The sequence below is a fragment of the Pimephales promelas genome, chromosome 23 (genome assembly GCF_988280905.1).
Source record: "Pimephales promelas chromosome 23, fPimPro1.hap1.1, whole genome shotgun sequence".
NCBI lineage: Eukaryota > Metazoa > Chordata > Actinopteri > Cypriniformes > Leuciscidae > Pimephales > Pimephales promelas.
In genome coordinates, this window is record NC_142791.1 from 1,602,543 (window position 1) to 1,617,956 (window position 15,414).

The window sequence follows — 15,414 nt, forward strand, 5'->3', positions numbered from 1 at the left end:
CACATCACTATTTACATTTGCACAACAGTTAGTCTTGTACTCAGTTACCTCACTAAATACAGTAATGTGAAACTTTACAGTAGTTTTCAAATGACTGTGAAAATGGTGTCACCAAGATCTGACGTTTTTACATTGGAAAACATATACAGAGCAAACTGTCATATAATGAAAACATGACAAAGCCATATGACTATCATAATAAACAATGGTGTCAGGACTTTTCATCTTGATGACACTGACACCTTCATTGAATACTTGCTTTTGAGGAATATGCATTTTACAGTAAGCAGCAGGTTATCGATTAGGTTTTTCAGTTTGTACTAATTGTTTTGAGAACTGCATTATGCAAATGTAAATGTGATGTGAAAAATCGCGACTGAGATAAGCTGTAAATGATCGTGCATAATTTTCGATAAATACATTTCTAAAAGTACACTGCTAGAAAATTACTAGCTGTTCAATCGGTGTGTAAAATGCTAACATGTGCAAATCTAATGCTAACATTACAGTCTGACTGTAAAAGCCTGTAAAATTAGCATGGCTGGGAGTGTTTAGAGATATATGATTTATAAAAAATGACACCCTCATGCAATGATGACTACTGTAAGTCTTTTTCACAGCTTCAGTGATGAATTTGTTAGGTCAGTTGTTTAGATAATTGGCTTGATATACTACAGTTACTCAATGTTTGCTAAATTTAGCTAAAGGCGAGATTAAGGTGAGTGAACATGATTTGCTGCGCCTGTAAATAAAATCTAAATTAAATCAAATCTGAAAATACAATAAGGTACATTTTAGGTTTAAGGTTAGTCTGTTAGTCCAAAAGTAAGATTAAGATGAGTATGCATAGTCTGCGTTAAATGTGAACAGGTTTAAAATTGTGTGTGAATTCGCTAAACTGCAAACAGAAGAACTATAAAGACTTAATATAATACACAAAAACATAAGGAAGAGATTGAGTAACAAGGAAAGGGAGAGAATATTCCACAGCCAGTAACTCACTGTAATCTGTAATCTGAGATTACTGGCCGAGTGAAGCTTCACTTTGGCCTGTTTAAGGATTAGAGACAGAGTCATCAAACTATTCCAGAAGTACAACCCCCTCTGACTGCTGAGAAGTCTCACAAACAAAAGCACAAACTCCTCCATCACGTCAAACAAGCACCACAACATCAGGGATACCGCTAACACTGCTATTGCCCCTGTGGTGGCAGCGACTGACCGATGGCTCTGCTCAAATCTGGCTGGCTCTGGAGACAGTGTAAGTGCTTACCTGTTCATTTAGGTATTTTAATAAAGTAATACATTATATAAGTAATCTGCTCAGTGCACCTCTAAGAAATGAAAGTAGTTAAAATAATAATAACAATAATAGTTGGAATAGTTTTTGGAGGGGGAAAAACTGTTGTGTGAATATTTTGTCTTCAAAAGTAGAACACAAAGTGCAAAGTGTTTCCCAACATTTAAATTCATATAAATCAAAGTTAAAAGACTAGATATTAAGATGTACTGAACAGCACAAATATAACACAAATATGGCAGCTCTGTTGGGTGCTTTTTTTTGTCTGTACATTTCTGCTGATAAGCAATATTTAAATATATATATATATATATTAGGGCTGTGCAAAAATTAATTGCGATTAATCGCATCCAAAATAAAAGCCTGTGTTTACATAATATATTTGTGTGTGCTGTATATAATTATTTTGTATATATAAATACCTATGCATGCATGTAGGCTATATATTTAAGAATTATTTGCGCTTATATTCTGTATATATATATATATAAATACATAATCTATATTATATAAATATAAATATTTTATATATGAATAACACATTTTCTTAAATATATACATGCATGTGTGTGTATTTATATATACAAAATAATTATATAAAGCACACACAAATATATTATGTAAACACAGACTTTTATTTTGGATGCGATTAATCGCGATTAATTTTTGCACAGCCCTAATATATATATATATACACACACACACAGTAGATATGTGTGTGTGTGTGTGTGCTGTCAAATCGATTAAATTATGATTAATTGCAACTAACATAAGTTTACATAATACATGTGTGTGTACATTATGCGTGTATAATGTACATATATGTGTGTGTGTGTGTGTGTGTGTGTAGTTTATGTATGCTGTATGTACACACACATATATAAACAAACTTTATTTAACATGTGATTAATCACGATTAGTGATTAACAGCACTAATATAATTAAATGAAATGATTATGAAACTCAGAGCCTGACACTGTTTGCATTGATAATCCTCTTACGGTCAGTGTTACAGAAGAACAGGACAGTATATGTTAGTTAAACTCACCCAGAAAAACCCCAAACGATACATAAAAAGAAATCTAAAACATAAAACTGACATTAATTTAAAATAACAACTTAATATAGGTCTATTCTTTGTTAGCACTATAGTCTATAACATCTTTGAGAAGTTTGAGTTGCTAATGCTAACTGAAGCCTTTGTGATAAAGCAAATGTTGTTTGTTATGTTCATTTATTGTGTCAAATACACTCAGTCGTTTTGAACAATTAGGTCCTAATGATCATTTAGCTGCAGGCTTATAAATCTGTATATATTCATTAAAATTAAAAACAAACATGAACTAACATTAACAATGGACAAAATCCCCACTATCTGACCCCCGAAGGCCGCTGTGTAGGCTAATTCAAACCCAGACAAAGACCCATTGGGTGAAGCATTGAAATAATACTATAATGCATATAAAAAATTAAGAATCGAATCGAATGAATCGAATCGCATCGAATTTGGATTGAATCGTTCTGAATTTGCACAAATCGTTCTTTAATCGAATCGAAAACCTATGAATCGTGAATCGAATCGATTCGCTGTCTACCCAAAGATTCACAGCCCTAGTATTAGTTCTGTCATGGTGTTTTGTCATAGTTCTGTCAACATTTTCCCGCTGTTAAAAACCTGTTTTGTGGAGTGGAAAGGTTTTAATGGATGTCAAAGGCTCTTCATGGAACCATCAATGCCAATAAAGAGCCAATTAAAGATATCATGAAGCTGTAGAGAGTAGTTTGTCTGTGCTACTGTATAGATAGATACTCAATAATATTGCATTTTTTTTTAAATGATCATTTTGTTAAAAACGTTCACAGCTTCAATCCTCAAACGCTGGAAGCTGAACTGGTGTGACCTGTGGATAGATGGGAGCTTTGTTTTTTACACATCTGAATCCAGGAGAGACTATGAGACCAAAGCGAATCTAAAGAGCGCCTGTGTGAATGTGAAGTCTGGTCTGGAGTGCGCAGGTATGAAGAAATGTATGTAGAAAGGGTATGTTATGAAAATACTTTATTGCTCTTATAGCAGTGTCTTTGTGAGCAGGTGTGTGTCCACCTGAGAGTCACCCGAGAGAGAATCTGTTGGTTGTCTACCTGAGGGATGGCTCTATGCTGATCCTGTGTGCCAACAGTGAAGATGAGGCACTGTAAGTCTTGACCTTTGACAGTCGTACGAAACCCCTCCCACAACAAATGAACCCGTTTTACCCTCTAACTTATGTCCATTCGGTCACTTTTCAGGGCCTGGAAGCTCACACTCATGGAGGCGAAAAGAAATCCAGTGAGTGTTATTTTTTTTACATGCAGGATCATTTTTGTTTTTTGCTTTAATATTTATTCAATTCACATTTTGTTTCACTCTCACAGGTTTTCACATACAATCCCTATGACGATACTTACCAGACCGTTCCCATTGACGGTCATAATGCGGTTTACATCATGCCAGGTGCAGGTTGTGGAGGTAATTATACAAACACGTCCCTTATATATTTTGTTAACGCTTTACAGTAAGGTTCCATACATCAGCTAATTTTAACTAACAACGAGCAATACATCCTTTACAGTATATTATCCCTTTCTAGCACCAGTTAGCAGTTTTTAGAAGAGATTACTTTAATTAAATGATTACTTTTAATCAGATTACTTTTCAAGTAACTTGTAAAGTAACGCATTACCTTTAGATTTAACAAAATAAGTAAACAAATATAATTAATTTTATAGACTGAGAGCTTTCCTGTCCCCATGTTGACAGCACTGAATTGTATTTGCATTTTCTTCAGCCTAAAGCTTATTCATTTCACTTTTGGTCTGGAAGGGCCTTTTTGCCATTTACCAAAAATAACTTTTTTTTTGTTATTAAAAAACCAACCAACCAAAAGTCCAATAACACAATTGATACTTTTTTAAGGGAGTAACACAATATTGTAATAGCTACATTACTTTTAAAAGTAACTTTTCCTAACCTTGTTAGTTAATAAAAAATACAACTGATATTTTAATAATGTATTGAATGCAATAGTAGACGAATAGTGCTTCAGACGTATTTTTCAACGTTAGTTTATTTTAACTAATGTAGTGATGTTAACAAGTATTGTAAAGTGTTACCATTTTTTTCTTAGGCAATAAAGTTTTACATTTAAGACTTTTTTAAATGACAAGTTAAGTTCCAATAAACAGAGAAACATATAAAGGCACACCATGCAGGAATTCTGTTGTCAGACAGCGCCCCCTAGAGTCGCTGTGGAGTACTTGTATTTAATGTTACTGTCATAAATACCTATCTGCCATAGACTGGTCTCTACACTCACAGTCTGATACCCATTTGAAGCTGTTATATTAAGGTACAAATCTTGCATAGTGTGTCTTTAACAACGGACGTACCCCTAAACCGGATGTGCTTCCTTGTAGGGACTCAGCATGTCTGGGTGCACAGAAACACCGATGACAGTTTTGGAGAGCAGATTGCGTTGGGACTCCTGGCTGGAATGGCTGCAGGTGCAGCGATGCGTTCACTTCTATGGATGCCCTTCTGGTTCTGCTGAGGGCCAGTCGGGGAGCAGGAGGTTCACTGGAAATCCAGCGGGATGAAAGAATTGTAGGGTCGAGACTGGAAGAGTTGTCCAAAGCTCAGCGATAGCAAACGCTCCTTTTCCTGCATATAAATATGGAAATATGAGAATAGCTGCAGCTGTTTTCAGCAACTCAGTGGGCATTAAGTGCTGAAGTTACGACGTCACTCTGTAGGCCAAAACGCGGAAGTGAGTTAGCATTTTAGCACACTCGGTTCCCTCGCTTTAAAGCTCTAAAGCCTATGGGATTTTTAAATGGATTTTTGCTAAACCGCCTGAAATAAGGTCTCTGGTGAACAAAGCCTCTAAATATTTTCACGTTTTGATCTATGACATAAAACACAGTTATAACCTGCTTGTGTTTTTTTTTTTTTTTTTACTTTATTGTGTCTGCTTGTTTTTTTTACTTTATATAGGCTTCAAAATATATACATTTTGGATTAACTTGTAAAGATTATCTTGATAGACAAAACGTAAGGGTCACAACTCTTTGTTAAACACAGATCTTATTTTTAGCGATTTTCCAAAACCGAGGGAACATGCGACGCTAATAGCGTCACGCTAACGCTAGTTGTCCTACAAAGTGACGTCATCACTTCGGTCAATGCAAAAAGAGGCTTTACTTAAAGGTAGGCTACACTATATGCAACTTTTGCAGAACATTTTTGGTTGTACTTTGGCTCTGCAAGACTGTGCGGATGAATATTGTCATCCTGAAAAAAGTTATCCTTTTAGAGAAAAACGTTACGGTGTAGGTTACCTTTAATAATTAAGCTGCACAAATTGATCAGAACAGGCTTGTTTTTCTCTGATCTCTGTGAAATATCAACAGATATTTATAACATAAGCTATCTATAGATTAATTTTGCACAGAACGAAATGATTGTATTTCTTGCTGCTATGATTCTGCTTTGTGTATAATGTGCACGTAACGTTAGAGCTTTGCAAACTTGTTCATCTTTGTCCTTGACTTATCTGTTATTCTGTCAAGATAGGCCTACAAGATCTTCTATTTGTGTTTATAAATAACTATAAATGAAATTATGATGTCCGCATGAGGTTTGGGACAGCTACATAACAATCTTGTTTAACTGCCTTTTTTTAATTTGCTATCCAGCTTTTTCCTGCGCCCCATGATGCTTTGCGCAAATTTAGGAATAACTAAACAGTCAGCAACAGGTTCACTAATCTCTATGACCGCATTAATGAGCATTTTTAAATACTTGTACAAGGATGGCATTATCATCACTCTTCGACCACTGAACAGATCCCTCGCGACGGAGGAAACAGTTTACATTTCCATCTGGCCTGTGTATGCACCTTTTTACAGTCTATGGTATGCACTAATGTACTACTTTGCTTAAATTGATATTGTTGTGCAACACACTTACAAATAAATTAATAAAAAGCTGCAGAAGTACAAAACATCAGGAATGTCATTTTCTGTGTTTACAATCAAGTGCAATTCCTGCACAGATCCAAATAAAAGCACATTTTACTACTATTTTTAATTTTCTGCTGTGCACATTTACAAACAGTTATACATTATCCATCAAAGAAAGAAAAATATACATGTTGTTGCTAAATAAAGATTTTATTAGGGATGTCTCAACGATGCTGATCAATTTTAGCAGTGCAAATAATGAGTATTGTCGTCAAGCAGCACTGCCAGACGAAACCGGTTAAAATTCATCTGAAATGTGTCAGACAGTTTAAAGAAAACAAACCCTCAAAAAAATACGCTAAATCTTAGAAACGTTTAGATCAGTCTGGGGACAAAGCATCACTGTACATTTAAAAACAAATGTGGCAGCTGCTTAGAGCCCGAATATCTGAACGTCTCGCTCTATGAACGATGAAAAACCAAACAGTGTTTAAAAAGACATTACAAATAAATATTACGGTTCATGGTTGATTCAACAAATCAAAAGAGAAAACAAACCACATCTATTAAAATAAATCAAACTTTACAATGCTAATAAAAAACAAAAACAAAAAAGCAAATCAGTGGAAGCCCAATAAAACAAACCATTGAAGGCAACGGCTGCATATTATCTGTCAAATCGGATCTGATACTTCCCTTAATATACATATTTCTTTACAATAACTGTATCTCTCTTTGACTAAGCTATTGGCTTTCTAATGCTCAAACGCAGATGGAAGAAAATCAAATAATCGAAGCAGAAAAAAGCACAAAGCTTGAGCTAAAGCACCACTTGTTCCTCACAAAACATTTCCTTTCTTCCTTCTGAAGAAGAGATTCAAAGCGCTTCAGCCACATATGTTGAAATCTAGACACTTCGTATCATACAACGACATTTAGAGAATCGTCGCATATTCAAATCTGGATATCCTTCTCCTAATATCTTGTTTTGTTCCTATTAGTGTCATGATTACAGTAATATAAGTATTATTTCACATAAAACGAAACGTGGACGAAAAAAAAGCGTTTTGAGAGTGAAACAAAAAAAAAACACCACAAAAGGTGTACGATTAACGGAAACGATTAATAGAAAAGCAACATCACGCACATCCACGTCGTGCTTTCGAAGTCATTTGAGTGGGCGAGAGGTAACGAGGATGATGGGTAGTGTTCTACTTCCTCCGCTTCTGCAGAATATCCAGAGAGATGCGGCGAGTGCAACTAAAAGAACGACAATAAGAGACACGGCACAGAAACGTCGACTGAAGCCTCAGCACGAACATCCGCCTTCGTTGACCGGCTGCTCTGGCGGCTTTTCCAATTTTATGTCGATCACTGAAGGAAAGATGAATTAAGGAAAAACCTGATGCTTTTGCGGTGTGTTTTGTGCAGCACACAGCAACACTTATTCATACGGACAATAAATAAATATGCACATATTTGTGTAGGATACTGTCCTCTCTGCTCTTGTCTTGTGTGCTCTCCATACCAGGAAGAGCTGCTGCTACACGCCGGAAAAGCTGGAAGAGACGAGCACAACAGCCAGATCAGGAAAAACAGGCAGTGTGTGGGTGGGTTTGAGATGGTTTGCATTCAGAAAGGTTGGATATTTAATCATTTGGATGTTTCTGAAGAGACTGCTATGAGAGAAATGTTCAGTCATGCTCTTTTTGAATAATCATGCAAATATCATTTATTAAAGTTTGTGATTTAGAGTTCGATTCTCGATCCTTAAAGGGATAATCCACTTTTTTTGCTCATTTTACCACTCCCTCAGTTGAGTTTCACCGTTTTCGAATGTATTTAGCCGATTTTCTGATATTTAGAAAAATATTAGTAACCAGACAGTTTCTGGTCTCATTGACTTCCATAGTAGGAAAAAAAATATACTATGGAAGTCAATGAGACCAGAAACTGTCTGGTTACTGATATTCTTCTAAATATCAGAAAATCGTCTGAATACATTCGAAAACGGTAAAACTCGACTGTTTAACTCTGGGGGGAGTGGTAAAATGAGCCTATTTCCAAAAAAAAGTGGAGTATCCCTTTAAAGCACATTTTTCTCTTTTTAATCAAGTCCAATCTCAGTCACACGCACCTGTTTGACGTTGTATCCGGCTTTAGCACTAGTTTCAATAAACATTACATTCAGTTCTTTGGCTTTCCTTTCTCCTTCCTCGATAGAAACTTGCCTGAAATGAGCACAAAAACACATGGAATCATTACTATTTGCACATAGATTTCTTTAATACTTGAAAAAACAGCCAGACTGACTAATTTATTTAGCCATTAAACATTAACTTTCAGTTTTGTGCAATTTTTCAGTAGCACCTCATTGCAGTACACGAGATCCAGGGGGCGGAGTTGGACCCAGATTTAAGGGGTGGAGTTGGGTAGGATCAGGGGTGGGGTTAGGGATCAGGGGTGGAGATGGGCAGGATTAGGGGTGGGGTTAGGGATCAGGGGTGGAGATGGGCAGGATTAGGGGAGGGGTTAGGGATCAGGAGTGGAGATGGGCAGGATCAGGGGTGGGGTTAGGGATCAGGGGTGGAGATGGGCAGGATTAGGGGTGGGGTTAGGGATCAGGGGTGGAGATGGGCAGGATTAGGGGTGGGGTTAGGGATCAGGAGTGGAGATGGGCAGGATTAGGGGTGGGGTTAGGGATCAGGGGGTGGAGATGGGCAGGATTAGGGGTGGGGTTAGGGATTAGGAGTGGAGATGGCCAGGATTAGGGGTGGGGTTAGGGATCAGGAGTGGAGATGGCCAGGATTAGGGGTGGGGTTAAGGATCAGGGGGTGGAGATGGGCAGGATTAGGGGTGGGGTTAAGGATCAGGGGGTGGAGATGGGCAGGATTAGGGGTGGGGTTAGGGATCAGGGGTGGAGATGGGTAGGATTAGGGGTGGGGTTAAGGATCAGGGGGTGGAGATGGGCAGGATTAGGGGTGGGGTTAAGGATCAGGGGGTGGAGATGGGCAGGATTAGGGGTGGGGTTAGGGATCAGGAGTGGAGATGGCCAGGATTAGGGGTGGGGTTAAGGATCAGGGGGTGGAGATGGGCAGGATTAGGGGTGGGGTTAAGGATCAGGGGGTGGAGATGGGCAGGATTAGGGGTGGGGTTAGGGATCAGGAGTGGAGATGGGTAGGATCAGGGGTGGGGTTAGGGATCAGGGGTGGAGATGGGCAGGATTAGGGGTGGGGTTAGGGATCAGGAGTGGAGATGGGCAGGATTAGAGGTGGGGTTAGGGATCAGGAGTGGAGATGGGCAGGATTAGGGGTGGGGTTAGGGATCAGGAGTGGAGATGGGCAGGATTAGGGGTGGGGTTAAGGATCAGGGGGTGGAGATGGGCAGGATTAGTGGTGGGGTTAGGGATCAGGAGTGGAGATGGCCAGGATTAGGGGTGGGGTTAAGGATCAGGGGGTGGAGATGGGCAGGATTAGGGGTGGGGTTAGGGATCAGGAGTGGAGATGGGTAGGATTAGAGGTGGGGTTAGGGATCAGGAGTGGAGATGGGCAGGATTAGGGGTGGGGTTAAGGATCAGGGGGTGGAGATGGGCAGGATTAGGGGTGGGGTTAGGGATCAGGGGGTGGAGATGCGTAGGATTAGGTATATATAAGGTGGGAGGAGTTGGATCTGCTCCTCCCCCTGGATTTCATGTTCTGCAGTGAGGACCATCTCCCATTTTTTGGGGTCTGAATGATTTTTTTTAATGTTTTTGAAAGTCACTTATCCTCACCAAGGTTGCATTTATTTGATTCTTCCATACACATGATCCTTTAGAAATCACTCTTATATGCAGGTTTGTATATTTATTTATTTTTTATAATGGTTATTCTGCTTAATATATTTGTGCAAAATAAAACAAAATTACACAAACTACATCAAAACGTTTTGTAAACTATTTAAACGAACCGTTTATCTGCAAGATCTGTTTTGTTTCCCACCAGCATGATTATGACATCACTTCCCCTTTCTGTTCGGACATCATCGATCCATTTGGTGGTCTGCTGGAACGAGTTGACATCTGTTGAGGGGATTTCAGAGATACTGAGTTAATACTGAAGATGAGCTTAAGGGGTCTATGAGAAAGAAAAAAAAAAGAAAAAAAAAAAATCACAGGATCACAGACCGGGAGACAAAACGTGCAGGTAGATAGAAAAAAACACAAGGATAAAATAAGAGGAAAGAAAGAAAGGAAGTTCTAAAGCTGGGAGCGACTCTGTGCTCATGAATGCGTCACAGGAACTCGGTCTGCAGGAAAAAAAAAAGACAAATCATCTTTCATCTACATTTTAGTCTGTAAAATGGTGAATGAATGCATATTTTCTTCTATATAAATAATTACAATTATTTTATTGTATGAACAAACAAAAAAGAAAACATTTATAATTCAATGAAAAATATAAATGTATCTTGCGAATATAATAAATTACGGTTGTAAATAAAAATGCATCATTCTTTTATGTGAATGTTATTCTCAAGAACTTAATGTTTAGTTCAGAGGGTGTAAAATTAACTTTTAGCCGCAAATGCTAAAACTTTAAGTGCACTTTAAGTTTTTTACTTTAAAACTAAGTTTTAATTATTAAGGCAGGAGCCATCTTTAGAAAACAGTCTCGACCAGTCAAACCATGAACACAAAGATGGCTCCTGCCTGTATATGTGAAGTTGACTGTCTTTATAAAATATCTTCTTATTAAACTCTCTGTACACTTACAATGTTCTCAATGCTTCAGTTTGTGTGTAGGGACCCTCATTATGTTACTGTGTTAGTGTGGGGCTATTTTGAGCCTTGTTAGTGGTTTTAAAGGAGTAGTTCACTTTAAAAAAAACTTTTGCTATGTACTCGCCCCCATGTCATCCAAGATGTCCATGTCATTCTTTCTTCATTCGAAAAGAAATTAAGGTTTTTTGATGAAAACATTCCAGGATTTTTCTCCATATAATGGACTTCAATGGGGTCCAAACGGATCAAGGCCCAAAAGACAGTTTCAGTGCAGCTTCAAGGGGCTTTAAACAACACCAGACGATGAATAAGGGTCTTATCAAGTGAAACGATCAGTCATTTCAAAAATAAATAACAAAGTTTAAGTTTTATAAGCACAAATGCTCGTCTTGCTCTGATCTGTGATGCGCGTTCGTGACTCTCCTGTTCGAACTCGTTCATCAAAATGAACAAATCTTTTTTCGAGTCATGACTCGAAGGGTCCTACAGTAGATAAGACCCTTATTCATCATCTGGTGTCGTTTAAAGCCCTTTGAAGCTGCACTGAAACTCTCATTTGGACCTTGAATCGTTTGGTCCCCATTGAAGTCCATTATATGGAGAAAATCCTGGAATGTTTTCATCAAAAACCTTAATTTCTTTTCGACTGAAGAAAGAAAGACGTGGACATCTTGGATGACATGGGGGAGAGTAAATTATCAGCAAAAGTTTTTTTTTAAAGTGAAATACTCCTTTAACTAGCGATATTTATTTTTCACAACTCTATGCCCTATATACTAGTGTTATAAGCTAAACAGTTTTTAGAAATAAAACTCTTTACATTCGATTATCATGAAAACAAATCTCAGAGAACGGTCGACTAGGTACCAATGTGTTATTAGACCAAAGGTTCGTTTAGCACCGGAGTAGTCCTTTAATTGCAAAGATCTGCATGTAGTCCAAAACAAAGGAGTCTACCCAGTTTTAAGCACAGAATTGCAATTGCAAAGCAAAAAACAAGAAGACAAAAAGAATGAAATCACAGAAAAAAACTCAAAGGATGTGAAAAAAGAGAGAGACTGCGTTGAGGTGACAGACATCTTTCCTCTTCCTTAAGTTCTCCTGCCGAGGATCCACACTCACTTGTGATGTCAAAGACTACAACGGCAACCGTAGAGTCCCGGATGTAGCTGGGAATCAGACTGCGGAAGCGCTCCTGTCCTGCTGTGTCCCACAGCTGCAGCCGCACCTGACCGAACGTTTTAGCACCAGAGTTCCAGCAGAGAGAGAGAGAGAGAGAGAGAGGGGGGGAGAGAGGGGAAGAGGAAGAGGTAAGAGGAGGGGAACTGGACGTGGAGCGGGTCTCAGATACCTACTTGTGATGTCGTAAACTACAACAGCAGCAGCAGAGTCTCTGATGTAACTGGGAATGAGGCTACGGAAACGCTCCTGTCCTGCCGTGTCCCAAAGCTGCAGCCTGATCTGTGTGAATGGAGAAAAAAAACAAAAGAAAAAGAGAGGAATAAAGGAAAAAAAAAAGAGGAGAAATTAAAAGTTCAAAGGGGGGGGGGGGGGTAAAAAAGGCGTGGAATGAAACGCAAGAAAGTGGATCGAGAAGATTCCTCAAGCTCAGGATTCGGGAACGGCTTCCCGATTAATTTAAAACTAAATTAACAATTTATTTAATCTCTTAAAAATGGTTAATGTTTTATGACTTAATTTGATTACCAATGTTTTTGATAATAAATTTGTATTAAATCATAAATACAGAAAACACAATTTGTCCAAAAAAAAAAAAGTTGTTATATTTTTATAAAGTCAATTGATTTATACATGCTTTTTGATTAATACAATTTAAAATAGATAGTTAACTAAAACCTATTTTAACTAAGTACTACTATGAATGAATTCAAGCCTCATGATTTTTTACGTTTCAATTAACCAAAAAAATCAGAGTACATTTCTAAATTAAAATTGAGGGGGGGAAAAAAATGGAATCTAAAAATGTAAAAAATTAAGATTAAATGAATTGTTAAATGGCCCTAGGGTTATGGTATGGGTTATGTTATCAGGACTGCAGATCTTCAGAGTGAAACATTCCCACTCAAACACTCCTTCACAGAAAGAAACATATAAATGTGAGCAAATAACTAGAGAGAGAGAGAGAGAGAGAGAGAGAGAGAGAAGGGCTGAAGCAATAGACACACCAGGTGGAGCGAGGCAATGGACCTCACGAAACGTTTCAATCAACATTCAACAAAGCAAAGAGAAATACTAGGGCTGCACAATATGAAGATACATATCCAAGTAGTAGACATTAAAATATCATAACAAGAATTTGCATAAAGAAAGAAAATGAACAATTTAACACAATAAAAAAATGCTATTACATTAAAAGCATTATATTATAACTACAATAAATTCACCTGCAATGTTTTTTTTTTAAACGACACAATGTATGTACAGCAATAAAGAGTATTGACCAATGTAAGGTATTAAAAAAACATCTCATTAATCAAAGGCATTGCAGACGTGCGTGTCATTTAAACACTGGTAAAATAATTTTACAGCATTTATATTATTTCATTCCTTCAAGACGTGCATTTATTGGTAGAAGAAAAAAATGTACTTACTGTTCTGTCCTCAAGATACATTGTTTTCGACAAGAAATCGATTCCTATTGTCGCCTGAAAATGAAAAGCAACAAAACAAAAATTAAAGAAAAGGACACTTATCCATGCAACTGATCAGAAACATCCAAAATAAATCAGAACACGGTTTAAACCTAGACAATGAGTCAGAAAAAGATTCACTTACCTGGTAGGTATTATCGAAACTGTCATACATAAATCTGGTGATCAGTGATGTCTTTCCCACTGCAAAACCACATAAAAAATGAAATGGTTACGATCAAAACATAAAGGTCAAAACTTCAAAAAGGACATTTATGCATTGCTTTCATTGCCAATACATTTTCCTTGAATGCAGATGGAAAACATCCAACCCATTACTCAATTAAATCTATATCATGAGTGCCCGTCTATCAGGCGACACTGACATCCTAACATTAGATTACAAAAGCATAATAAAAAAATTCATTGAATGCATAAACCTGTGCACATACATTTCTGATTCAGAGGAAACATCGCAATAGAAGAATCTAAAAACCAGGAATAAAATGAACACATGCATGTCTATGTAAATATATGCAAATAGTTTGAACATTTGCTATGTTTATGTTCCTACTCATTTTTTTTAGAAATCCAAGAAAAGGCCAAACTATCCTACACGGGTATAGTCTTAATAATGTTTACAAAATAATGTCACATTACCCTTGTTTATGCTTTATACGGATTGCTGATTTACACAGAACTTGCAAAGCACCGGGCCTGACCAGCTGTTGAATTCTGGGGACAGTGATTTATTTATTTTTTAGAGATTGAGAGGTCACCTGGGGTCAGATATCTCGGAAAGATGAATGGATCTTCACACTGAGACTTTAGGCAATGCTGGTGTTTATATATAATGAACACATGCAAGCTCTGCTGAGTGTTCAACAGCTAGAAGATCCAGAAAATCCCACCATGTCAGCAAAACACAGTCAAACATGAGAATATCATGTTTACACGGGAGACAGACAAAAATATACTGAGAAATGAATATGAAATGGACAAGACAGCCGAAATTAATGATGGCATCTCATGAATGTTGATATTTCCTGAGACTTTAACCCCCAAAACTGTTGATATTAAAAGATGAACTTACAAGAAAAACAGTTTTGGCTGATGTGATTAGGTTTATAGTAACGTTAATCACTATCATACATGTAGTTTTGGATCTGTGAGCATGTAAGGTACAACTACGACATATTCCAGCACACATACATGTATTTATAGTATACATTTCCATTTAGATATCTAATGTCTAACATACAAACTCAAAAACACACTCATAACGGAAGAGAGACAGAACCAGGACCAGGTTCGGAACTCACCGCTCTGTTCTCCCAGAAACACCAGCTTAAATTTGCGGAGCGGGTTGCCGAAATCTCCTGCTGCAGACATGCTGCCGGTTCCGCTGGGCCTACTGTGGGTATTAATGTGTTGTTATAACTTTCAGATTGCTATATACAAGAGAATAAAGCGGTAATTCGGTTCACTTAGAGACTCTCAGCCGCCTATTCAGGCCCCGTTCTGCGCCGCAACCTACCATGATACTCACAGAGACGTGATTGACAGCTGAGCTCAGCCTATGGCGTTAGAGAGAATACATGCGTCACAGGGTTCTGTCAAATTGACGATGACATGTCAGTATACTAAATTAGGACAAGTGTTCAAATATTATCTCAATATCAATATCATTTAATATATAA

At 37.6% G+C, this 15,414-nt stretch overlaps 2 protein-coding genes across 4 annotated transcripts; one reads left to right on the forward strand and one right to left on the reverse strand.

The window, feature by feature from the left end:
• Positions 1 to 1,114: 1,114 nt before the first annotated feature.
• On the forward strand, positions 1,115 to 4,936 carry plekhb1 (pleckstrin homology domain containing B1). 2 transcript variants are annotated; one of them, XM_039677484.2, is made up of 6 exons: positions 1,115 to 1,261; positions 3,164 to 3,316; positions 3,393 to 3,495; positions 3,590 to 3,629; positions 3,716 to 3,809; positions 4,757 to 4,936. In XM_039677484.2, the coding sequence occupies exons 1-6, from the start codon at positions 1,225 to 1,227 to the stop codon at positions 4,888 to 4,890; spliced, it is 561 nt and encodes a 186-aa protein (XP_039533418.2). In that variant the 5' UTR covers positions 1,115 to 1,224; the 3' UTR covers positions 4,891 to 4,936. The 2 variants fall into 2 exon arrangements, with proteins under 2 accessions (XP_039533418.2, XP_088982663.1); XM_089126537.1 differs by having other exon boundaries at positions 3,716 to 3,794.
• A 1,556-nt stretch (positions 4,937 to 6,492) lies between these two features.
• Positions 6,493 to 15,267, reverse strand: rab6a (RAB6A, member RAS oncogene family). 2 transcript variants are annotated; one of them, XM_039676072.2, is made up of 8 exons: positions 15,037 to 15,267; positions 13,860 to 13,918; positions 13,676 to 13,729; positions 12,186 to 12,291; positions 10,250 to 10,361; positions 8,439 to 8,532; positions 7,794 to 7,860; positions 6,493 to 7,675 (listed from the first exon to the last, which is right to left on the reverse strand). In XM_039676072.2, exons 1-8 carry the CDS (start codon positions 15,104 to 15,106, stop codon positions 7,611 to 7,613), a joined length of 627 nt encoding a protein of 208 aa, XP_039532006.1. In that variant the 5' UTR covers positions 15,107 to 15,267; the 3' UTR covers positions 6,493 to 7,610. The 2 variants fall into 2 exon arrangements, with proteins under 2 accessions (XP_039532006.1, XP_039532007.1); XM_039676073.2 differs by lacking the exon at positions 12,186 to 12,291 and adding an exon at positions 12,419 to 12,524.
• Positions 15,268 to 15,414: the final 147 nt, after the last annotated feature.